Source organism: Eleginops maclovinus, chromosome 14 (assembly GCF_036324505.1).
Source record: "Eleginops maclovinus isolate JMC-PN-2008 ecotype Puerto Natales chromosome 14, JC_Emac_rtc_rv5, whole genome shotgun sequence".
NCBI classification, from domain to species: Eukaryota; Metazoa; Chordata; class Actinopteri; order Perciformes; family Eleginopidae; genus Eleginops; species Eleginops maclovinus.
In genome coordinates this window covers 12,337,708-12,363,188 of record NC_086362.1, presented here as the reverse complement: position 1 = coordinate 12,363,188, position 25,481 = coordinate 12,337,708, and the positions used below count along the sequence as shown (strand labels likewise).

At 40.5% G+C, this 25,481-nt stretch overlaps 2 protein-coding genes and 1 long non-coding RNA gene across 3 annotated transcripts; 1 reads left to right on the top strand and 2 right to left on the bottom strand.

The window, feature by feature from the left end:
• Window positions 1-252: 252 nt before the first annotated feature.
• On the bottom strand, window positions 253-2,500 carry LOC134875710 (piggyBac transposable element-derived protein 3-like). The gene is made up of 3 exons (XM_063900311.1): window positions 2,287-2,500; window positions 1,564-1,797; window positions 253-1,369 (listed from the first exon to the last, which is right to left on the bottom strand). Exons 1-3 carry the CDS (start codon window positions 2,342-2,344, stop codon window positions 321-323), a joined length of 1,341 nt encoding a protein of 446 aa, XP_063756381.1. The 5' UTR covers window positions 2,345-2,500; the 3' UTR covers window positions 253-320.
• Window positions 2,501-9,544: 7,044 nt separating this feature from the next.
• LOC134875937 (equilibrative nucleoside transporter 2-like) lies at window positions 9,545-25,099 on the top strand. Its single transcript, XM_063900696.1, has 13 exons — window positions 9,545-9,778; window positions 13,210-13,266; window positions 14,209-14,290; window positions 15,442-15,587; window positions 15,845-15,984; window positions 17,555-17,689; window positions 17,881-17,978; window positions 18,341-18,410; window positions 18,853-19,040; window positions 19,821-19,923; window positions 20,044-20,129; window positions 20,342-20,541; window positions 22,224-25,099. Exons 2-13 carry the CDS (start codon window positions 13,235-13,237, stop codon window positions 22,333-22,335), a joined length of 1,392 nt encoding a protein of 463 aa, XP_063756766.1. The 5' UTR covers window positions 9,545-9,778; window positions 13,210-13,234; the 3' UTR covers window positions 22,336-25,099.
• LOC134875938 (uncharacterized) lies at window positions 19,450-22,404 on the bottom strand. Its single transcript, XR_010167308.1, has 2 exons — window positions 22,089-22,404; window positions 19,450-20,561 (listed from the first exon to the last, which is right to left on the bottom strand). It is a non-coding gene; the product is annotated as an uncharacterized LOC134875938 (long non-coding RNA).
• Window positions 25,100-25,481: the final 382 nt, after the last annotated feature.

Below are 25,481 nucleotides of genomic sequence, written 5' to 3'. Positions count from 1 at the left end.
ATGATGTACTTTTAGAGAAAAATGATGTCCACATATGTGGACACTCGGTCTGAATTTCCATAAAACACATTAAAGTCACCTTTTTGTAATAGAGTGAAAAACTATTTTATTTCAACCTTGAACACAGCAGTTTTTTCAACTTTCAACTATTGTATGTGTTTTGAACATCATTGTGAAAAAACACAACAAAATGAAGAAAAACAAAACATTTTTGCCCCCTTTGGAGAGTCACAGTTACAGTATGTGTTATGTGAAATTTTGCATTGCAGCAGTGTGTGTGTGTGTGTGTGTGTGTGTGTTGTGCTGCAGTGTATGTGTGTCTATGTGTGAAAGGCTGTGTAACAGTTGCGATCGCCTTGCAAGCACAAGAACACTTTGCAGGTCACACAACGCACTCGGGTTCTTCCAGTGCAGCCTGCTACCCTGCAGTGCGCCGCGTTCTTCAGGCTGATCATCTCTGGGAGATGGGCATTCGCCCTCCTGCGGACCGAGACATGGGGCACTGCCGTCACAGGACGTTTGTTCCCTTGATTTGAGTTGTCTTCTTCCTCTGACTGTTCAGAGAGGTCTGCATGGCTTCCTTGACCGTGATGCTGGGCCAAGAGGGTCGTAGCAATTTCTGTACGGAACTCAAGGAACTGCATGATGCTCTTCTTTGGTGCAGCACATATTGCGAGGTCTTTGCGGTAGAGTAGCCAGCTGTTACCTAAAGCCAGATCTGTGAAGTGCATTAGCATCCGCATCGTCCACTTCTTAGTACGGGCGCTCATGCGATAGTAGCTAATCATTCTATCGATCAAATCCACTCCACCCATCTTGAGGTTGTACTCACGGACAATGCTTGGTCGCGAGACAGTCACATACTGTTTCAATTTCTTGTCCCAGCGCTGGCAGGTGTCTTCAGGCTCTGTGCCATGAACAACAGACATCATCAATACTGGTTTGTTGTCATACCACTTCACTACACACAACTTTTCGTCTTCAGTGGAAAGTTCTGATGAGGTACCTCTTCCTGTGTTTTTCATGGTTTTGTCAGAGGGTAGCTTCTCCTTCGCGCCAGCGAGTCTGTTCTTCATTATTGTACCAGTAATGTACATCTCCTTCTTCATCATTTGTTCCACACCTCGGATGCTTGTGAAGAACCGGTCACAATACACTTTTGTGCCACGATGCAGAGTTTGACACAGACGAGCCAAGACTAAGCCTCCCAACCCCAGGCCCACCTCTTCTTCGACCTGCTCAAGCAGTGCACCTGTACCTTGATACAGATCAAAGTCCAGCACAATGCCATCTGCTGTAGCACAAACGAAGTTCTTGATGCCAACTGGGTTTGGCTTCATTGGCAGATATTGTCTGCATGGACAGGCTCCTGTGAAAGGAATAATCTGCTCATCAATAGATGCGCATTCAGGTCGATTCTGAGACTTGCAGGGATGAACCTGTATCTGTCCCTGTCCCTGAACCTGTCAACAAGTGTTGTAAATAAGCATTTTGCTTCCTATCCTTCACCTAGCCCTTAGGCCCTGCCTAAAATAAACAAATATCCACTGGGTCTTGGCTAACCATTATTTGCACCACGGAGACGTTTACGTCCTCTGCTGTGCTCAGTGGGCTGAGGAATGGGGTCCTCATCATCACTACTGTCATCCTCATCCTCACTGCTGCTTCGCTCCTGTGTTCGGGGTTGGTAATTGGCATCCAGGATGGGATCATCGTTGTCAGACAAGTCTTCCAAATCTGAGTTGTCTCCATCATTTAGCCAAAATTGCTCCAATGCTGTTTGCACAGAAAAACGCTCTGGAAATAAAAACATGAAAAAATCAAATACAAACCAATGTCATTTATATATGTATGTATTTCTTTGTTATTTATTTCACTGGGACAGCTTTTCAACTGCACCAGAGATAGCTATAAACAACTCTAGCTATTAGCTATAGCAAGGCACATTTTTACTAGCATATTAACATTTTTAACCCAACTAATTTATGTATTTATGTATGTATTTAGTTATTTAATTGTTATTTATTTCATTGGGACAATGTACAGCTTTTTAGCTGCACCAGAGTTAGCTATAAGCTATTTTACTCGTGCACATTTTTGCTAACATATTAGCATTTTTGACCAACCTAAGTCCCTATGTACACATACGTGTACATCATGTTTAGCAGCATACCAAATTGTTATTTTCACACATTTTTTGTCAAATTTGCATGTCATGACAAACGTACAATGCTTTGATAAATATCTAAATCAGAAAAAGCCTTGAAATATGATAGGACTTCTTACCTTGTCGAGGTTTGTGTTTGGAGCTGCCACTTGAATTATCCCTTGTGTTTGCCGCCATTTTTAATTCTTACCGTAGTGTGTTGTACTCTTCTGACACCACCAGATGGCAGTGTAAGTGCCCACATACTTGGCCATGAGGCGACAGTTCAGCAGAATTAACGACTGTGGTCATATGACCAAAAATGTGATGTCCACGCATGTGTACGCCAGGTCCTAGGAGGTGAATAATCTACGTATTCCATCTCTGCGAGCTACTAGCACCTACCTTTAGTGCTGTGGTCCTCTGCGTTGTTTACAACTGTGATGAAAGTACCATTTCCTTCATAACATCCGTAAACTGGTACCTCCACTATAACCTTGCAGATGTATCTCCCTGAATCCTCTCTGGTGACACTACTTAAGGTCAAGTGTGAGCAGTTAGATCGTTGAGAGTGATTCTTCAGTTCTAAAGACCCCAACTCAGTGTGATTTTTCAGCCAGTTAACTCTGACTTTTTCTTGCTCCAGTGTCCAGCAGCAGGAGATGTTTACTGTCTCCCCCTCGTTGAAGGAGGAATCCGGAGACTGGGTAACAACAAATGTACCTGATGAAACACCTGTGAAGAGACAAAGAGATATATGATTTGATAATATACACATGGCGCCCCTCACATCTAGATGAAAAACAGGGTAAGACTTTTAAATGTTTTACAGCGTTGAGAAAAAAATACATGAGCAAGGTAAAATGGCACCATTTGAAACTAAAACGTTTAGTTAAATTAATTATGTCCACAAATTTCACATAACTTTATTAGGTTAGTTGAAAGCAATAACATTAAATTGAACCTAATATTTGTTATCTAAACTTAATATTATTGCTTTCATCTAAATTGATATGGTTATATGAAATCTGTTCACATTAAATATTTAGTTTAAGTCAACGTTTCAGTTTTTTCAGTACAGCATATATAAGAAAAAAAAATATATATATATATATACACTAATTTCACTTTCAAATGATCATCAAGACCACATTTACACAAATATGTCATGATTTAAAATAAGATTCCCAACAGCTATCACCAAATAACACATTTTCATTATTTAAACAAATGCATGTATTATTAGCCGTAGTGTATGTTGGCCCTAACCTCCACACAGTTACTCCAAATCATCCATTTTTAATTCCCATAAATCTCACCTTGGTTATTTTAATTGTAATGACTCAGTCTCAAAAAGTACAAATCTATTGTTGAATGCTGAATATGGACATCATGCAGACTATTTGTACTTACTCCAAGAAGAACGGGACCCGTGGAAGGCGAGTAGTACACTGAACAGCAGAAAATTCATCCTTTATCACAGATCACCACTGAATACGATACCTATCTCTTGAGGGCTTCACATCTAACAAATACACACAACGCTATCGACATCAGCTGCGTTTGAAGAGGTTTTTAAAAAGATGTTTGAAGATAGATGTTTAATACGACAAACTGTCTCTTTTCCTCGAGATCAGTTGTAGACAATAATACTAAGGAAGTAATTTAGTCAAGCCCTTTTCTCTCTGTGAAGCCGGAAGAAAACGTGTACAAACGTTATATGGGTGTTTCAGTAAATGGGGTTTGAATTAACAATTTATTATGAACTCAAATTCTAGTTGGAATATAAGTTGTGACCTTAATCAAACAGTGAACCTGCCCCTTAAACTCAATTTATTCTCTATCAACTATACTTCATAACTACAATATGTGAGTTCTCCAAACAACACAAAAAGAAGAAGAAATACTTAACCCTTGTGTGGTGTTCGGGTCTGTGGGACCCGTTTTCATTTTTTATTAAAAGAAAAATTATACAATTAATTAATTTTTCAAACTCAGACTCACTGGCTTTGGCTCATTTTCTGTGAAGAACATATATCAGAATACATTTTTAATGACCACACACCGTACACCCCCCCTACACATTTCTATTACATATAAGATGTCCGGGTTCACTGGACCCAGGGCTAATAGAAGAAAAAACCAAGGAATGAGAGTTGTCCTGGACATGTCTCAGGGACTCAGTGGAGCACAATTTTTTTACCTCGCACAAGCTGGGACAGGAGCTCCTAAAGAGGAAGCTGACCATGGTGGGAACAAGTCAGAGCTCCCACCCCAACTGCTGACTTCAAAGAACAGGCCTGTCAAGTCTTCCAAGTTTGCCTACACGGCTGACAAATCCCTGGTATCCTATGTGCCAAAGAAAGGCAGGAATGTGGTACTCATGAGTACACTGCACAGGGATGGAAGAATCTGTGACCAGGAACATCACAAACCAGAGATTATCATGGATTATAATGCCACAAAAGGAGGGGTAGACAACATGGACAAGCTGGTGACAGCCTACAGCTGCAAACGGAGGACTCTACGCTGGCCACTGGTGATATTCTTTGACATGTTGGACATCTCAGCAAACAACGCCTTTGTCATTTGGATGGCACTGAACCCAGAGTGGAACAGAGGGAAGCTCCAGAAGAGACGCCTCTTTCTTGAGGATCTGGGAAAGGCATTGGTGAGACCACAAATCGAGGAAAGACAACATGTCCCCAGAACCCCAGCCTCTGCAGCCATCGTGAGGAGGATTCAGGAAGAGAATGCTGGTGCCCTATCCACCCAACCTACAGAACCACAATCTGCAGAAGCTGAAGTAATTGTGTGATGCTGTTGCAGTACATGTCTGGCACTCATGTCTTGTGAGAGAGAGAGAGCACCAGCAACAAGAAGAAGCGGTGCGAAGTGTGCGGACCCAAGATGGACAGAAAAACACAATATACATGCATCAAGTGCAAAAAGTATATCTGCAACACACACACAGTAAAACTCTGCCCCACATGTGTTGTATAGGCTAGTGGCTAAAGGCCATGTGTTCAATGGGGCTGATGTGTTGTCTTGACTGATATGTTTAGTCTATGTGTTCATGTGTTCAGCTTGTGTTGTGCACCTGAATGGGTTAAATTTCTTGAGTTCAAAGAAATAAAAGTCAATTGTTTTGAAAAACCTTGCTTCACTTGTAAATTTGTTTCCACTCATATCTTGATTTTAATTGATTTTCTTTATTACGTTTTAAATAAAAAGTTATAAATGTGATCTAACAAAGATAAAGGGCAAATATTAACCATATATACTGTTTATACTGCTTGTAATTGGGATTAAGTAAACATCTGTTGAGTATTTTAACATAAAAGTGCTTGATTGTGAGGCATTAAAAACCACAAAATGCCACGGGTCCACCAGACCCACAAACACTGGCTGAGTAACAACAATATGAACACCACACAAGGGTTAAATCAGTATTCATGCTGATGCGTGTTCAATTACTTAATCAAGCAATATCTGCAAACTATAGGTATAGGCTACTTATACTGAAAGTAAGAATGGCAATGGTTTGTGTGCAAATCAACTAGTGAAGGAGTAAAGAGTGTCAATCAAGTTAAAAAAAAATCAACTGAGTCAAGAGAGTTCCAGTAGAATAGAGTTTGCTGAAGATTCAACAGAGTACAGCAAACACAAGTCAGGTCCATGGAGTTGACTGTTTTCCCAATGTTCAAGTTCATATTTATAGACATTTCTTATCAGTTGTTTCAATTTGATTTATGTCTGTCTGTCTGTCTGTGTGTGTAGCCTACCTCTCTTCCAACCCAGTAACAGTCTAATTAGTGCAGTATCGGATGATGTCAGGTACCGAGCTCCAGGACACTCTCTTTTTTTATCTTAACTTTCTCCAATACGCAAGACACCATTATTTCTTCCACCATCCTGAACTCCCCTACTCAATCATATTTTATTTGACAGGCTTACGGTATTTTGACATTTTGACCTAGGTCGCTTTTAATGATACCTCAACCATGCTATCCTTATCTACCGACTCCATTTCTCATAATCTCTATTCCTTGGTTTTAAGCATTATTTCTCAATGTCTTGATTACTGATATTATATAATATGTCCCACACATAAAAAATATCTCACACATGCAACTAAATATATTTCTTACACATTTTTTCCAGTAAGAATAGATAAAATACCACATTATAGCAAGTATTATATACATGTGTTATGTAATGCTGCATGTACAGCAGGTAGATATTTAAAGTGCCTTAACTCCAGGCAATATCCGGGCACTGTCATAGAGGAGTGAACCAGCAATCTCTGGACTTTATAAAGAAGACCATCAATGGAAGTCAGTTCGGACTGATATATAAGACACATTTCTATATTTTAGAGACAGCAGTTTGCAGTGAGTCTGCTTTTGTGGAATTTTTCGATTAAGTCTACAAAACAGAAATAATGTGTGCACTACTTTGGACTGTCAGTAAGATAAAAGAGAATAACAGGAAGACCCTCAACCACAAACCACTGAATGTTAAGCCTCCCCGCCTCAATGGAACATATATTTTGCAGCCCTGATGTCTTCTCATATATGACATACTAACACAGTTTGTAATTCACGGAAACACAACGATTCATTCTGTCTACTATACAGCCGCAGAAAAAAAGAGAAGATCCTTTCAGCATTTTCATTTTCTCTTCTTCTATTATTTACAGACATATCTTTGAGTTAAATGATTTTTTAAATTGTTTTATTGTATTCTATAAAATACTGATTTTTTTTGTGTTGAAATTCAACAAACATGGGAATGACTGCCATAAATTTAGAGATACAGATTTAAGAAAAATTGGGGAGTGGTCTCCCAATTTTTTCCAGAGTTGTATGTCCAATTTGGGTCTTTTAGTTAATATTCAACGTTTTTTGTGCTGGCTCCATCAACGATTCATCTTGCTTTATTATTACTATTTGTCTCTCCAGTGACATAAACATCCATCTTTGCTGCATACCAGTCATATATCTATATGTGCATCATTTTAATTTCCTGCACCTTTACAAAGTTTGCTTGAATTTGCATATTTATGAAGAGGCCTATTTACTCCCATTATAATAATACATTTCATATTTCACCGAAAAACTGTCTATGATCACATGGACAGCTTATGACTTACATAATGCATAGGTAATGTGCTTGGAGTTGAGTTGACCTTTGTATATATATATCTGTAACTGTAATTACATGTATATTTTAATCTTTAATGCAGTTTGCTGTTTTAAATTGTCTTTTAAATACTGTGTTGGCGTTATGTTTAAAGTATTCCACAGAGGACATAAGTTAATGTATTCTGTAGCATTATTCTACTTTTATTCAATCTCAACGACCATTTTTAAGGATTTGGTAAGGTCAATTCACTCTTTAATTATGTTTTATACAGTATCTTTACACAATAATCTAATGGTTAAATCTGTATATGCCATGGGGCTGTGTTATTGCATGTACAGTATTCTAAGTTGGCTAACCCCAGTTACCAGTGACAAAAAATAAAAATAAAAATACCAGTGACTTATGTCTGGCCCCCTGTACAATTTGAGTTACTGTATTCAATAATATACAGTATCTCACAAAAGTGAGTACACCCATCACATTTTTGTAAATATGTTATTATATCTTTTCATGGGACAACACTGAAGATATGACACTTTGATACAAGGTAAAGTGGTCAGTGTACAGCTTGTATCACAGTGTAAATAACTCAACACACAGCCATTAATGTCTAAACCGCTGGCAACAAAAGTGAGTACACCCCTAAGTGAAAATGTCCAAATTGTGCCCAAAGTGTTAATATTTTGTGTGGTCACCATTATTTTCCAGAACTGCCTTAACTGTCTGGCAGCACTCATGCAGCTCCAAACCATGACACTCCCACCACCATGCGTGACTGTGGCAAAAGAGACACTTGTTTTTGTACTTCTCACCTGCCACACACACACGCCACATGTCACCATCTGAACCAAATAAGTTTATCTTGGTCTCATCAGACCACAGGACATGGTTCCAGGAATCTATGTCCTTAGTCTGCTTGTCTTCAGCAAACTGTTTGCGGGCTTTCTTGTGCATCATCTTTAGAAGAGGCTTCTTTCTGGGACGACAGCCATGCAGACCAATTTGATACAGTGTGCGGCGTATGGTCTGAGCACTGACAGACTGACCCCCCGCCCCTTTATGCTCTGCAGCAAAGCTGGCAGCAGTCATACGTCTATTTTCAAGAGAGGACCTCTGGATATGACGCTGAGCACGTGCACTAAACTTCTTCGGTCGACCATGGCTGGCCTGTTCTGAGTGCAACCTGTCCTGTTAAACCGCTGGATGGTCTTGGCCACCGTGCTGCAGCTCAGTTTCAGCGTGTTGGCAATCTTCTTATAGCCTAGCTAGCCCATCTTTATGTAGAGCAACAATTCTTTTTTTCAGATCCTCAGAGAGTTCTTTGCCATGAGGTGCCATGTTGAACTTCCAGTGACCAGTATGAGAGAGTGTGAGAGCGATAACCCCAAATTGAACACACCTGCTTCCCATTCACACCTGAGACCTTGTAACACTAACGAGTCACATGACACCGGTGAGGGAAAATGGAGAATTGGGCAAAATTTGGCCATTTTCACTTAGGGGTGTACTCACTTTTGTTGCCAGCGGTTTAGACATTAATGGCTTTGTGTTGAGTTATTTTGAGGGCACAGCAAATTTACATTGTTATACAAGCTGTACACTGACTACTTTACAGTGTATCAAAGTGTCATCTCTTCAGAGTTGTCCCGTGAAAAGATAATAAAATATTTACAAAAATGTGAGGGGTGTACTCATTTTGTGAGATACTGTATATCTGTGTTACTCTTTATTAGCTTGTTTTATGTTTTTTTATTGTCTTTTTTAATGACTGTTTTAAAATTCGATTTTTGTAAAGCACTTTGAATTGCCTTGGAAGGTACTATGTAAATACACGCGCATGTCTTCAGTTCCCAGAGTAGGCCAGCAGAGGGCGCAGAAGACCAATAATTGAATAGCAGCATCACAGACAACACTTGCCTCTCGTGCTGTTTTAAGGGGGGATAACATATGGGTGATATAGTTGAAGGGGGGGCTGCACACATTAAAACTAATCAAGTAAAGCACAAATGAACGACTATTTTTGGCTGAAACGCTGCCTAGCTATTGTAGGCTACCCTGTCTAAATACTATAGGTATCTGACAGCAGTGATTTAAAGTAAGAATTAGCCCCAAGCCCCAAAAACATTTAATTGAAAGTGTTTTATCTTTAAGTAAACACCCACGGAAGACACATGGCATACTGTTTTGCCCGCCAGCCTGCTTTACATTGCCTGCAAAATTTGACACCGGAAGTTGTTTTCTTTCGAGGCAAGCTCATGCTAGCGTTGCAGCAATAAAGCATTGAAGCTATGACGATGGAAGCCACTGTACAGCGAGGTCCTTAAACTACCGTAGCCATTTGCCCACGTGTATGGGTAACGAATCCACAAAGCCGTTAACTGTCATTCATTTTGAATCCTTTTGGACCATTTTGAATATCACAAGGCATTGAATTTACCGTGAGAACAATATGAAAATACAGTTTTAATACCAACATCTTCCAAGGTGAGTGTCCTTTACACAGGGTTATGTTAACATACGACAGTGGGGTTTTATGTTAGCAACGTTGTGTTTTATATTTACAGTTTTAATGGCGTCAAAGAACTGCTTACTGAATGTCGACGATAATACGGCTGTCATCCCCTCCTCTGTAACTAGTAGCCTAACGTTACTACTACTGCAGCAAAAATGTAACGGAAACAGGTTTATTGCCCAATAGGTTTACACATAGGCTACGAGGAATTTGCCTTGGTGTATATGGTGCAAACATTAATACCGTTAAAGAAAATTAATTTTAATACAAACAACAAACAAAGAAAACCAAAACGTAATAAAAAAACAGTTGTAAAGAATATAGAGAAATATATGTTTAATATGACAAACACTTTAATAACACAGTATGTGCAGTACTGTGAAATGCGGCAAGCTGTATGATTTACTCAAGTAAATTAAATATATGTATGCCGTTTGCACGAGTTTACTTCCTCTATCTGTGGTTGTGTATTTGCTGCTTATTACATTTCTTGTTGCAATGTAAGCCCTACTATTGAGTGAGACTATTAATGTACTTTAACTAACACCACTACTATACACCTATCTATGTCTACATTTTAAAAAATCACTCAGCAGGGAATAGATTTAGCCCTTCAATAGTAAAGACCTGCATATTTGTTCTTCAGTATTCTTTTCTTGGTTGAAGCCTCATGGCTGGTGGCATCTCATGAACACATGGTCTTTGGGACTCAGCCTGGTTTATGATAAGGAGCTCTAATCTCCTGTGACTCAGTAAGGAAACGGAAACCTTGTCGAATTTGATTTACACCTTTTTATTGTGGGCAACTAAGCAGCAAGACAAAACACTGTAATTCCCAAAATGGCAGTTGATATGGTCTCATGGATTTGCAATACAGATTGTGATGAATGTCAACTTTTTTTTACCTTCATACTTAATGGAAAATAGCTGGATGTAGATTTACCCATTTGATAATGTTTGTTTTGGGTGGGATTCCTAAATGATATGTTTTTTTCCCCTGGAGGAATTAGTTAAGCTTGAACCTGCCTTACAGCTTTCAAGCAGCTTCTTGTTGGTGTGTGCTTTTGTGTTTGTGTTACTCAATTACTATAAATGAGAGCTTCTTGGAAAATATATATTAGAGTGGCTTGAGGAAGATTACATTTACAGCAAGTTGTTGGCTGTCTGGAAATTAATTGGAGTTAACCCTAAATTAAAAGAGTCTTAACAAAATTAGTGTTTTGGTGTTGCTAGGAATGGGACCACAGCATTTGTCTATTTTGGCTGCTGTTGTTCCTACACATTCTCATTTAAATGTCTTCCTAGGAACCATCAAAATAAACAACATGTGTCAGCAAAGAGGAGGTGTTCCCACACATCGCTGCCAAAACAGTGAAGTTGATGTGTAATATCTGTAAGAGCTGCTGAAAGGAGACGGACCTAAAGAGTGTAATACCTTTGTTTACAACAGCAAATGTTTGTGTAGAATTCCACCTCAGTGTCCCTTCAGGATTTTTTCACGTTTTTCATGTTTTTCTCAATGAAGAAGGAGGTGTCTCGAACAGGAAACAATGAAAGCACTTATCCTGTCTGCCCTGTGCATGTTGTTGCTGAAAGAGGGGATGGAAAGATGTAAAAGAGAAAAGGACTGGAATGTTAAAGTCCTCCTCCTCTGTTTTGCCAAGTGTTACTTCTCTTGTTTCAGCTGCTTCACATTCATCTGTTGTGTGAGGAGAGGTACCCACAGACACCAAAAATCTGTACACTTCTGACCAACATATCCGAAAGACAAGAGTTATCTGTGTGCAGATCGATCACTTAGTCTAAAACGTTCTCTTTTTATCTGTACTTATTGTTATCCTTGTGCTCCTACGAAAACCAAAGCTCTCCTTTGGGTCAATAAATTCTTATCTTATCTTCCTCAGCTACACAAACAGTGTAAAAAAAGAGACTAAGATGTGTGTATCAAAAGAATGGACACCTCTGCTCATACACATAGCTTAAGCAGTTTATATCAGGCTGTTAATAAGATTAAACTAGCTGACATACTTTGACTGAGTGGACCTTTGAAAAGTCTGAGCCCTGAACTTACCCTTGGTCATTTTTCCGTGTTGACTTCAGTTCACCTTTGTTACAAACACACAGACACCAAACCTCCTGCCGGTTGTTTAACTGGTTTTGCTCACTTGGGCAAGGTGTTTTTGTCTACATCACAGCTGCTGTTTAAAGACAAAACCAAAGCTAAGAGAGCTTTGAGGCAGCGGGTGGTCAATTCTCATTGTTTTCTAGCTAAGCAGTGTAACCGGCACCATTGGCGTATGATCCCCTCCCATCCTGTCTATTGTTTTCAGTGATATGTTGGCTCAAATTAAAACGATTTTGTTTGTTCTGTCTATGATTCACCAGCCAGCTCTTATTAGGCCTGCTCCGCTGCCTTAAAAAAAGGTTGCTTTCTAGTTTTGATGGTAATGATTTACCGGCCTGCAGGCTTTGAAAACCATATCCTTTCTCATGAGATAAAGGCAGGCTGTGCAACCAATCATTTCACCAGGGAGAAAACAGGCTTTTAGATTAACTTAACTATCAAAAGCATTGTGCACAAGCCCTGTGATCCATGGAAAATGAAGGATGTGTGAAGGATGTTGACTCAACTGCCTCGGTTAATTGCACAGCTCTTTTTGTGTCTGGTTACCAAGGCCTCTGCCACAGCTGCTTTTTATGTAGGCAGACGCAGCGCTGACAACACATGAAAACCTAAAAACGATGGTGTCTGTAGGGGAAAAAAAGGGTCACATCCTCCTCCTCCCTCATAACAATTTTGTGTGTTGACGCATAAGTTGTGTTTGGGAACTAGTGCAGGCTCTGAAAGTAGGATAATTATAAGTCTAGTGTGTGCTCTCAACAAGTTCAATCAAGCAGCCAAACCGGCAAAGGTTATTCCGCGTGTGAGTAAACTACATTTGCCTGTGAGTGAGTCAGTACCTGTAGTGTGTACATCAGGGATGAATGCACAGCTTGTACACATTAAACAGGGATTTGTTCCCAGTGTCAGGCTGCTGAGTCCAAGGCTCAATGGAAAGTTATTGCACTTAGTCAGGTGGTCTTCTAATTTGTGTGTGACTGCTATTGCCAGTGGCTTTCTGACATTAAAGTACACGTTGTAAGAGATTAGGGTAACTCCAACAAGTAGAGGTTATGCAACATACTCTACTTCCATAATTCCCAGACACACACTCTGCTTTCTTTAGGACACAGATTTTGACAGCCCCCTGTAAGCTCCTCGCAGCCTTTAGCTAGAATGCAAATGGACCCTTGCATCTCTCAGTTGTAAAACCCTGGCAGAAGGGTGTCGACGAAACCAACTTCTGGCTTTGAAATCTATAAAAATGTGTCTGACCCTTTCTTTCTCCTGTTGCCCTTGCAGTTTAGCCAGAACTTCCTACATCAGAATGAAGGAACGGACAGATGCTCCTCAGGACCGGTGAGTCCGATGCAAAAGACACTCTCACTTCCACTGTTTGCTCTCGACCACCGTTTCTCACTGTTGTTTTGCTCTCGACCACAGTTTCTGTGTCATTTTTAAAAGGGTTATGTTGCGGGCAGGCAAGGATGTAACATTTAAATACTTAAGTTAATTATACTTTAAATAATCCCATCCCAAACATTTCTATGATGGCATATTGTACTCATTTTGACATGGATATTACAGAAATCCTCTCGGTAGCACTAGTTGGAGATAATAGCTAGAGTTTTGTCAAGAACTGGAGACGGCTGATACCTCTTTATACAGCCCTCTTACAGATGAAGGAGGGTAAACAGTGAGCTTTATATGGGATCAAATTAGAGTGCTGCTGCATTGTTTCACATGCATGTGAATCTCTCCTGCTTATGAAAACACTTGAAATCCAGCTTTGGAAAATGACCGTAAATAGAGGTGATAACAGATTAATTCAAGTGGTGTCAACCGATTCAAACATGTAATAATAATGATGACAAGTTTAAAATACTAGTATTGACTTGTATTTTGGGATGAAGTGAAGCAAAAATGAGGGAGGTGTTGTAGTAAAGAAGTGAGTGACAAACTGGAAAGAGAAATCAGAGGGTTTTTTAATACACGATTACATGATTTCTGAATTATTGTGCACCAATTTTCCTACACTAAGCTTAGTGATCTCCAGTCAAATCAATACATACATTTTATTCCATCTGCAATCTGCGCTGGATTTGTAGGAGGTAATTGGGGTCAAGCTTTGTAATAGGATAAACGTACGATATTGAACACGTTAATGTTTCCAGATTCTTCGTGAGCCTTAACACTTCATCATCGACAGCTCTTGTTGACACATTGAATTGCCATTACTGCTACATTCTTGCTGTACTGTAACCCATGTTTAATGTAATGATCTTTACTCCCCATGTGCAGGGGCTGCCTGGTGGGGATCTGTTTCTTCATTCTGGGCCTGGGAACGCTGCTACCATGGAACTTCTTCATGACTGCCTCTTTGGTAAAAACATGGCAATTACTTAATCCCTCACATACCGTGGGACTGACCCATGGTCTGCGCCTTTTGATGTTTTATAACATGAAAACAAACAGACTCAAAAAGATGGTAGTATCTCATAATTTCCCGTCAGATGGAAGGTGTTGTGGTTCCTTCCTGAACCTTAAAGAATCACATGCTCAATGGATGACTCTATCTTATGGATACTAATCTCTTTACATAATTCAAGAAAATATCTAGACAAACTATGGAATGTAACATACGTGTACACGATGGATTTGTTTAAATTGGTATTATGTAGCACAGTGGTTTAAGTGATTTGTTGATGTCTTATGCAGACTTTGTGAAGGGTGTTAAAGGGTAATGACCTATAGCGACCCACAAATCCAGACTCCATCATATGACTTTTGGTAACTATGTGGCTCCCCTCAGCAGAACATGTGATCCACATGGTAGGGCTTTACCCAACAACTCCTGAGGGGAATATCTGCCTCTTCTGTAAATGCTCACTTCATGATGAAAAAGAAACCCTAACAGTTAAGTCCCGAACCATAAAACCAAAACAATAAGCTGAAAGACGCTTACATGCTCTGTGAAGCTGAAAGCAACTAAAGAGTTAACTTCTTTCATCTTTGTCATGTTTTATGTAAAGAACAGATTAGTGCAGCTTGTGTGGGCAACAATTTCACTATTTCTGCACTTAATGTCTTAAAAGACAGGCGAAGGAAAAGCAGGATTGGTTATCTTACTGGTTATAGAAAAGTTACAATAAGATAAGGACAAAATACTTACAAATACTACAAATATTGACAATATTTAATATAGTATTGAAATGTGCAATATAAAGTATTAGAAAAATCCAGTGGTCGAAAAGTTGTAAGGCAATGTGAAAGATAGGTAGACACGAGCAGTCTGGGAGTTGTTTTGAGTGACTAAACTCAATTTATGAACGCATTTCAAAGGTATTCGACTTGAACATTTGAAAGAGAATGGTGGGTTATGGTGACACTCATTGTCCATCGTAGGTTAATATAGATGACTTTATTTTCATATACTTGCATGTAAAGATATATGTATTCATCTGTATGTTGAATGGAAGGATGCTGGATTATTTGGCAGTAATAATCCAACATCTCGTTCCCTCTGGGCTGCAGTATTTCCAGGCTCGCCTCAACACCACAGAATTTAGCAACAGCACCACGGTGGTCCGCACAGAGTACTACTTCAACAACTGGATGACCCTGCTGTCCCAGCTGCCCCTGCTGCTGTTCACCCTGCTCAACTCCTTCCTGTACCAGAGGTCAGTGACACCGTTAGGAGGTCATTCAGAGTGGGGGGATGGTGATATCAGTACAGTAGGAAATTAAGCGGTTATTCTATACACAGAAGCATTTCAATCTTCCCTTTATGTTCAGTGAAAGTAATGCTCTGTTGTGAATCCTAGACTTTAGGTATGCCTTAACAAAGGTGTTCACATCACGTTCCCGTACCAAAATATTCCTCTGGGGTGTATTTTGATGTTTGTTCTTTTTAACTGACTGATATTTCTTGTTTCAGGATATCAGGGGCCGTGCGCATCGCAGGCAGCCTGGTTTTCATCCTGCTGCTCTTCATCCTCACAGCAGTGCTGGTCAAAGTGCCCATGGAGGAAGACCGCTTCTTCTCCGTCACCATGGCTACTATCTGGTTCATCAACTGTAAGTCAGTGTCTGTGTGAGTAGAAGCCTGAAAGAGAACAGATGCTGAGAGTACATGAGACGTAAGACATAATGCAGATATGTGAAATGAGCTCTACAAAGCTTGGGAAAACAGGGGCCGAGACCCTAAGCATGTATTTACATGATATATTATTAACATACAGAATGGGAGAGAGCTCATGCATTAAACAGACCTTTAACTTCAGGAACATAGTGACATCACTATGTAACACTCGTGCTTCTCTTGGCTAAGGCTCCAACTACGGCTGCAGGATTATTCAAATTGAAATTGCGTTATCATCTTGTGCGATCACATAACTAAATCAAATAAAAACATGTGCGTGGTGAGATCGACATGGTTCGCTGTTCTGATCATTCTCATTATGTACATTATTAAAAGTGTACAGTAACTTTGGATAATAACACGGGAGAAATAAACGCAGCGCTCTCTCTCCTGACAGCCCGTCTGTATCATGCAGCTCCCTGATCCAGTAATAAGAGACCCGACCGTGAAGAATAAGCATATTTATAACTAGTTTAGCAAGTTCCAGATGTAGATAAGATAGCCAAGTGTGTTACTGTATGTCTTTAACTTGAAGTACGTGTTCTCCGTCAGCTCAGCTGGTCCTGATCTCTGATCTGATTATACTTCACTCTCGTGTATGTCCATATCAATCAGATCCAGCTAGCATTAACTTATGATACATCCAAGGACACCTAAACAATAAGTGTTGCTTGGCAAATAGTACGGCATAGTATATGCATATGTTGACATGAGAGTTCAAAAATGTCTGTTTTTTTTGTATATGTGTATGTGGTCTTATATTAACTGTATAGTAGTGCAGAAAGTATGCAGAAAAACCTTTATTTTATGTATGTTTTGGTATTTATTTTGTTATTTTCAGAACACTAACCTACTATGATATTTTTTAAATTATTATATTTGATTATGATTCTTTGACCAATACAGATTTTAAAATGATCATGTGTCTGTGCTCTTTCCTTTCCCTGACCAAGTGAGTACATATTACACTTTGTTGATTACATTGCAATCGCAATACTGTCCACAATAATCCAACATGACTGTTTCACTAAATCGTGCAGCCCTAGCTCCAACACATTGTACGTGATGGTGGGGTGGGACCGGCATGTACAACCATCTCTAGGCAGTTGACCAATCACAATAGATCCTCTTCTGCTGCTGGCACTGGAGCCGTGAGCAGGTGCCCCTGGTTGTGCGGCTCGTCACAACAATGCAGCGCATCTGGCAGCGCGTATATTGGATCATGGAATTCAATGCACAGAAACGTTCTTGCTGGACTTGGATCACTCCCTGCATACCATTCACTCTCTCAGCAGCAGTTTTACTTTTCAGTTAACTGCAGTTTTATTTCGTCATAGTTTTTGCCATCAGTAACCATGAAAGACACACGTGAAAGACACACGTGAAAGAGACACGTGAAAGAGACACGTGAAAGAGACACGTGAAAGAGACACGTGAAAGAGACACGTGAAAGAGACATGTGAAAGAGACATGTGAAAGACATAACATGACACTTTCTCTCCGCAGCCTTCGGGGCCGTGCTGCAGGGCAGTTTGTTTGGCTTGGTGGGGCTCCTGCCGCAGAAGTACAGCACGGTGTTCATGAGTGGCCAGGGCCTCGCCGGGACCTTCGCTGCCATCGCCATGCTGCTCGCCATCGCCAGTGAGCCACCCACACACACACACAAACACCCCCGGGTGCCAAACCCCCAGTTGCTTAGTAACAGAAGACATTCAAAGCGGCTGTCAAATCAGCGAGACACCACACAGCACACTCTGTTTCATTTCAAAGACACGGCGCATGTTTCTTTCCCCCAGAATTCTTAAACAGCTCACTTTACGTTTGTCACTCAGGCAATGCCGACTCTGAGACCGCAGCGCTGGGTTACTTCATCACGCCATGTGTCGGGACGCTGGTCACGCTGGGAAGCTACGTCCTGCTGCCCCGCCTGGTCAGTTCCAAGCTCTGCACTACATTAAATCTTACCTAAACTAGGCTATCATCTCTTTTTTTTAACCGTGATTTGACCCGGCTGTTTAAGAAAGTGTTTGCTTGATTTATTGGCAGTTTGTTTCTGAAAAACTCAAGCACACACTGTAATAATAAAGCTCAAAAGCTAATTATCAAAGATGTGAAACTGGAGCATCTTGGGGCCTTTGTGTAAAGATCTACTGTCATTTTTGTCCCAGTTGGTTAAAAAAATTAACTCCATCTCCTTCTAGTCTATAGAGCTATTAACCAAACAGGTTTCTTTTTTCCATGCTGTATTTTAGCTGTTAGGTCTCATTTTTGCTGTCTGTTTTTCCCACGCAGGAGTTTGCCCAGCATTATCTGAACAAAAGCGTAAAGTATGAGGCAGGCGCCATGGACGAGTTGCTGAAAGGTGGGATTTTGGCTTTTCACACCCTCTGAACTAATGCTATTTGTATCCAAGTTGGCACCACAGGGACACCTTTCATCGTCTGTTCCATTTTAAAGTGCAAGCTCTTTTTGTTTGTAGAATCGAGATAAGGAAAAGTTTGTCTGACAGTGAGAGAACTCGTGTTTGCTTTGCGACTTAGTCAGTGATTCTGTGCTTCACTGTCTGGTTGAATGAAACCCATTCTGTGGATATTATCTCGTTAAGTGAGTTGACCCTCCATTTATCTAATTTAGAGTCCTGGCAGACAAACAGCATCACTCAAAGAGGCCCACACACTGAGTGTGTTTTAAGTGGATGCTCAAAAAGAACTAATCACAATCTCACATGTCATATTTGATTTATCTCCTTTAGAAACATAATGAACAATAACCATTTATGTGAATATATTCTAAAAACATTTCAGAGAGCGGCCCAGTGGAGAACGGCAAGCTGAACGGCCATGCTAACGGCACAGCGACCAGCAGCAGCCCCAAGGTAGGGGCTGAGCTGGAGGGAGACCCCGGGACAGACGGGCCCAAGCACGCCTTCGTGTCGCTGGAGCAGGAGGAGAAGGGGCAGGCTAAAGCCTCCGTCAAAGAAGTCTTTAAAAAGGTAACCCAGGCTCTGATCGCACAGCAGCTACTCTGTTCTGCACTCTGCTCACATTTATTCACCGCTGGAATTCTTTCAAATCGTGGAATTGGTTTCAATTGAAGTGTTAATCGGTGGTTAATCATAAGATTTGACTGAGAGAACAACACTTCTCTTTATCACCACAGCTTCCACACAAGGTGTGGTTTTTCTGCAGGGCCTCAGGGTTGGGCCTGACGCTGACAAAACACTATGCTAAGGTCCCACCCATGGGAACACGTTATGAAGTAGCTCAAAGATAGAATACTTCTGTGTAATTAAGACTGGGATCCTTTTGTGTTTTATTTGTAGCCCAGCGTGGAAAAGAGTGTAAAGCTTTAGGTGGAGCTGAAATGCTTATTGATGTGTATGAGCGTGTTGCAAACAGGGATACTGATTCCAACTTTTTTTACTTTCAACTATTTGTATACACATTTTCAATTATTATTCAAAGGTTTTCATCATATTTTAAGGATACAATTACATTTTGTATTTGCATCTCTTTACTTTGATAGCATCATGTTCATGTCATAGTAGTTTTAGCATTCTGTCTGTTCTGTTTATCTATGTCTGTATTCCCATATTGTGAAACACTTTGAGCTGCTTCTCCTGTATGAGAGCTAACTGAGGGCTCTATTCACATGAGAAACAGGTTTCTTTGAAGGTGTCAGTTGTGACTCACATTTTTGTTATTAGTCTTTTTGTTTAGAATAAAAGCATCGAAGTGTGATGTATGAAATGTGTGTGTTTTCTCTCATTCAGATCTGGGTGATGGCCTTCTGCGTGACCTTCGTGTTCACAGTCACTCTGTCTGTCTTCCCCGCTGTCACCGCGGATGTCAGGACCTCCTTCCCAGGGAAATGGGGTATTTCCAGTTAGATCTCTGCTGCAAAAACATTACTCCTGGATATCTATACATGTGTTAACAGTTTATCTCTCGTGAAATAATTAAATCCATTCCTCCTGCTGCTTGTTCTCCCCTCAGAGCGCTTCTTCATCTCAGTGTGCTGCTTCTTGATTTTCAACCTCAACGACTGGATCGGTCGGACCGTCACCACCTTCATTTGTTGGGTAGGTTACAAATGGCATTGCAAATCAGAGACAACTCTAAAACTGTATGTTGCAACAGCAGTAAAATTGGGTGTGTCACTTCTTGCTGAACTTTTTTTGCATAAACTTTATTCAGTGTTTCAAAAAATTGCACATGCAGGAATGATGGTTTAGACTTATCTGTAAGATCCATCTTTTAACCCCTTCATTCCCTCCCTCCTGTCTCCTTGCAGCCTGGTAAGGAGTCTCGCCTGTTCCCGCTGCTCGTCGTCTCCAGGGTGGTGTTCATCCCGCTGCTGATGCTCTGTAACGTCCAGAATCGCTCCTTCCTGCCCGTCTTCTTCAGCCACGACGCTGCTTTCGCCATCATCATGGCGCTCTTCTCTCTGTCCAGCGGGTACTTCGTCTGCCTGTCCATGTCCTACGCTCCGCAGTGAGTCCAACCTATTGAACCTTCCGTGCAGAGACGTGACATTAGAAACGCGTGTCAACGTCCCTTCATAATGACACAACTATAGCTATCATTTATGTTTTTATACGATGTGTTCCTATCTTATGGGGTCATCCTTTGGTTGTGGTTTAATGTCCTAGCTAATGCTGCTGGGGTCAAACGTTGGTGACATTTGAACGCAGCATACACAACTACAGTATATGGACTGTTTGGTGGTTTTTGGCATGGGCTGTTTCACCTCATCATGTTCAAGGATGCTCCGACCTGAGAGGGTTTCAATAAATGAGGGCTAACAGTTTAGTTTAATTGATGCACCCAGGTGTGTAGGAGCAAAAAGATCTGCAGAAACTTTCAGAAAGAGCTGCATTTTGTCTGGAGACATCAACACTGCTTGATGAAGCTGCACAATGTAGTCCTATAGGAAGTATGGTTTGTTTTTAGGTCCTTTTACAAAAAGAATGCGCATTAAAATAACTAACATTAAATCAGGTGGAATAATACACCAACAAATGATCCCCACTCAAACCATTCTAATTATTCCTGTAAATGTTTGTAGCTTATGACTTTAAATTGGTTCATACCATTTCAGGCACACATCCAGGTCCTTGTGCTAACACACCCTGACCTATTTATTGACCCTGAAGGCTTGAATGCAAAACAACAGCAGCAGGAGGAAAGTTCGGGTCACGTAATACAGCTGTAGGGCAGTCAACAGTTGCGCTAACACAAGGGGGTTAAAACAAACACTTTGAAGTGCTTTACAGAGAGGTCATCACATAACAAACTTCAACTGTTGAATATTACACATAGTTTAATGTGATTAAAAGCTTAAGAATTATAACCTTAAAAATACCCAGGAAGTGTAATGACCTCAGGATGAGTCAGAATGTTCTGGAAATGGTGTACAGGATCTGGTGGAAAGCATGTTGTTTGAAGACATGAACCTTAGGGACAATGTGAAGTATGAAGGGAATAAAATGATAGGGAAATAAAGATATACCAAAACGATCCTTAAAGGGGCCCGGTTATTCTTTTGGGGCTTTCCCCTTTCCTGTAGTGTGATATTGTGGTTCTGTATGTTTCTGCAAAGGTTAAAATCCCTGTGTTCCCCAATGTTCACACTTGAGCGTCTATTGGCTAGCACTCGAACAAATTGTATGTGTTGGGCTTAGGGGCGGAATATCTCAAGGTGGTTGACCAATCACAACAGAGCCGGCCAGCTAACCAATCAGAGCAGACTGGGCTCTGGTTTCAGACGGGGTGAAACGAGGTGCTGCAGCACAGGCAGTATGAAAAACATAAAGACATACCAATGTGAGCCTGAAAATGAACCAACCCCTGCTGAATTGGCTTCACTGTCTTTAAATGCATATAATGGAAGCTTTTCATGTTTATATTATGGTTTATTTTGAATACTATTTTTTTTGTTAGTCGTGTAGCAAAGCCAAAGATGAGTCATGTTTCTAACTAAAATGATACCCCATAAAACAGCAGCCAACTAATGAATCTCTGAGTCCCCTTGAACTCACCAACAAGATGTGTCCAAAACCACTTCTGTTTGAGCTCTATCACCATGGCAACATTGCGTACCTGCGACCCAAACACCCTCAACAAAAGCCCCAGTGTCGTGTTTCATGTCTGACCCTCTGTTCCTCCCTGCTCAGGTTGGTGGATCCGAAGGACGGAGAGACTGCCGGAGCCCTGATGACCTTCTTCTTGGCCCTCGGGCTGTCCATAGGAGCCTCCCTGTCCTTCCCCCTACGAGCTCTGGTGTAGTCACACACACTTAAAGGAGTAATCACATTAGTTTTGTCCCTCCTGGCCGACTTCCTCGTTTCTGTCCTCTGTCAGGTGCGGTGTGATGCACGCTGGTGACGCTGTGGAGGGTGCTGTTTTAATAGTGACTTCCACAGTTCCTGTTAAAGTAGGAATAAGGGATAAACTGTATGAATGGTTTTGTCACGTGCTGCTAAAACACATGTGGGAAATACTTCCTCTCTGTGCAGCTGGACGGATTTTGTTCAAATTTCTACATTATCAGATGTATTTATGTTTAATTAAGGTTAGTCGCTTTAGGGTATTACGCTGTGTGTTTATTGGATGGCTTGAATGCTTTGTGTTAGAGTTATTATTTGAGGTATTTCTGGTGCACTTTTCTTCCTTTGAATATTTTGTATTTTGTTTTAAACAACAGTTACATCAGTAGAACAAATGTAATATAGTAATGTTTAATTCCCAATCGAGGGTTAGGGACCTGCCTCAAAGGCCTGTGTGGATTACTGAATGAGGCCAAACAGTCAGGGGCCCTGGACCCCTGTTAGAACAGTATTTCCTGTTGGAACTTAAACTATATAAAAAGACCTGTACATTACCACAAAGAGGCGCACTATGAACAAAATGACTACAAAGACATTTCAAACTGACAAAGTGACAAAAAAATGGGATGAAAACATTTGTAGTCCTTTGTTGTTGGGGTAGTGCTCCTTTGGAGAGGTGGGGGGGCATTAAGGTGTCTCCTTAGGAGCACATTGTTTAGTTAATTACCTTTTTATATTTCTCTCTCCTATCGGAGCTGTTGTTTCTCTAACCTCCTGGCTGCTACTGCCCTCTACTGGTGACATCATGTACACCAGGGGTGTCCAAACTTTTTTCACTGAGGGCCACATACAGAAAAATATACGGAGAGCTGGGCCACTGATAGAGGTGAATATTGTCTCAAAAGTTAAGTTATAAGTTAGCAAAACAAATCAAATGTAGGTGAATAATGCGCGATACTGAAAACGCTTTCAGAAAAAAACAGCCTACATCCCGTCTGTCTTTAGGGTTCATTTACTCTGTTGGCAGCTCATTCCTTAAAACAGAAGCCTCAGATTGCTGATAATAAGAGTAAATATGAAGGTTCAGTTTTTTTTAATCAACTAAGATTTGTTAGACAGATGTTTTACATTCTAAATGACTGAATTTATTTGAAAATTGGCTCGTTAATACATTTCAACATATATATTTGAGAAGTACAATATAAGACAAGCAGAAGTTTAATTTGTGGGCCATATTGCGATATACTTTTAGAATTTGCAGAGGGCCGATTCAAAATGGCCTGCGGGCCACATTTGGCCCCCGGGCCGAAAATTGGACACCCCTGGTGTACACCTTCAGGAATGACTGCTTTACGGTCACTGCTACTACTACTACTACTACTACTGACAGAAGTGCACCGCGGTTTATCTGGTGGCAGATTGTAGGTTAACAGGTTGTATGAGTAGGACCACATTCTTCTGCTGTCATGAAGAAGTAGATTTACTTTCAGATCCTCCAACTGCTGCAGCTTTGTTACTGACGGTTCAAATGTAGTGGAGCTGCTGTTGCTGTAAGCCATTTCAAAACACATGAATCATGTGGAAATTAGATGATTTTATTTTGTACAGATATTGAATTTAACCATGTCAAATAGTATTGGACTTTCTCAGACATAGCTGCCAATGTGCCAGGCTCCAATGACAGTGCTGTTATGAGTTGTTTTCTTACTGTAGTGCACAGAAATGTATAGGAAGCAACCTAATGATGTAGATTTTTTTATGGTTATGATATCTTTATAGGTTGAATTTATTGCTTACATGCTAAAGAAGCATTCTTTTAGGATTCAAAGTGTTTTTATTTGATTTAGTGATGATGTAAATAAGGAGAATTGCGAGTGTGAGTTTACTGTTTCGTGTAAATGGGGAAAAGTGACCGCTGCCGTTTCAAATGCACCAAGGGCTGAGTCCTTATGAAGGGAGCAATATAAATGGGACTTATTTTAAAAAGTTACTTGATTCGTGCTGCATTCACATTTAGTGGGAATTTGAACTGAACAAACATGCATTTATATTTGAAAAAACAAATGTCTGTTTTAATGCAGTTAATGATCAACATCTTCAGTAAGGAGTGGAGTGAGTGAGCGGCACAATGTCAATGCAGCATCAGTTTTTTGGACGGAGAACTCGGACCATGATTTAACCCCGGGAACCTAATGTGTAGTTCAATGACATAACTCAAGGAACAACCGTTTAATTCATACTGCTGTTCTTTATCTGTATTTTGGCTTCTACTTCTAAACCAAACAAATGTTGGTTTCTGGAGTTCTCTGGAAAATAACACATCGGTCATAATCAGCCTTAATAATGATGAAACCCAGTTTTTAAGTTTTATGTTCACGTCACATTGGATTGACTGTAAGTACTGCCTCCCTGTAGTGATACGTATGTGCTTGTGCTGCTAATTCCAGACGTGCTAACATGGAGCACAGCTCAGTCCTGTAACCTAAGCAACAGCACCAGAGTAATCTTGGGTCCATGCATTCAAAGCAACATGTCATTCAAATGTGTATTCTCTGTTGTGAGGGGGGGCCACATCCATGTGATCCATTATGTGCAGGTCACCTGTGCTCCATGCAAACAGACCAGACAGGGTCAGGATCTGCCGGATCACTGAGTTAGGAAAGGGAATCCATGCATCTCATAAGTTTCTTTATAGATTTGACTGAATAAATGGATGCTTTCAACTGGTGTGTGTTGGAAATGGTCATTTGTATGCTGTTAAATATATATGATCATGTCATATCTATATATTAAATAGATATGACATGATTTTCAAGTGCTCTGAAACTAGTCATTTACTTTGTTCAAGAGGCCATATTAAGCTTTTTGGGGTTTTCCGTTTCCTGTAGTGTATTATGTGGTCTTTATGTAAATGGTCTGCAACGGCTAAAATGTGTTTCCTCCAGACACCACCCCCCCCCCCCGAAACACCTCCATTGTTTAGCTCAGTAACATAATAACGTCACAATGTAACACTTGTGCTTCTATTGGCTGGTGCTCCAACACATTGTAAGTGATAGGCTAAGGCACAGGCACACCTCTAAGCATCTAACCAATCACAACAGA

Bases quoted from the DNA above. Each gene is read 5' to 3' on its own strand.
- LOC134875710 (XM_063900311.1), bottom strand. From the start codon at position 2,344: ATGGCGGCAAACACAAGGGATAATTCAAGTGGCAGCTCCAAACACAAA. The intron at 1,798-2,286 runs GTAAGAAGTCCT...TTTTATTTCCAG, and splicing joins CAAACACAAACCTCGACAAG to AGCGTTTTTCTGTGCAAACA. The intron at 1,370-1,563 runs GTTAGCCAAGAC...TTCCTTTCACAG, and splicing joins TCTCCGTGGTGCAAATAATG to GAGCCTGTCCATGCAGACAA.
- LOC134875937 (XM_063900696.1), top strand. From the start codon at position 13,235: ATGAAGGAACGGACAGATGCTCCTCAGGACCG. The intron at 14,291-15,441 runs GTAAAAACATGG...TCTGGGCTGCAG, and splicing joins TCTTCATGACTGCCTCTTTG to TATTTCCAGGCTCGCCTCAA. The intron at 15,588-15,844 runs GTCAGTGACACC...TTCTTGTTTCAG, and splicing joins AACTCCTTCCTGTACCAGAG to GATATCAGGGGCCGTGCGCA.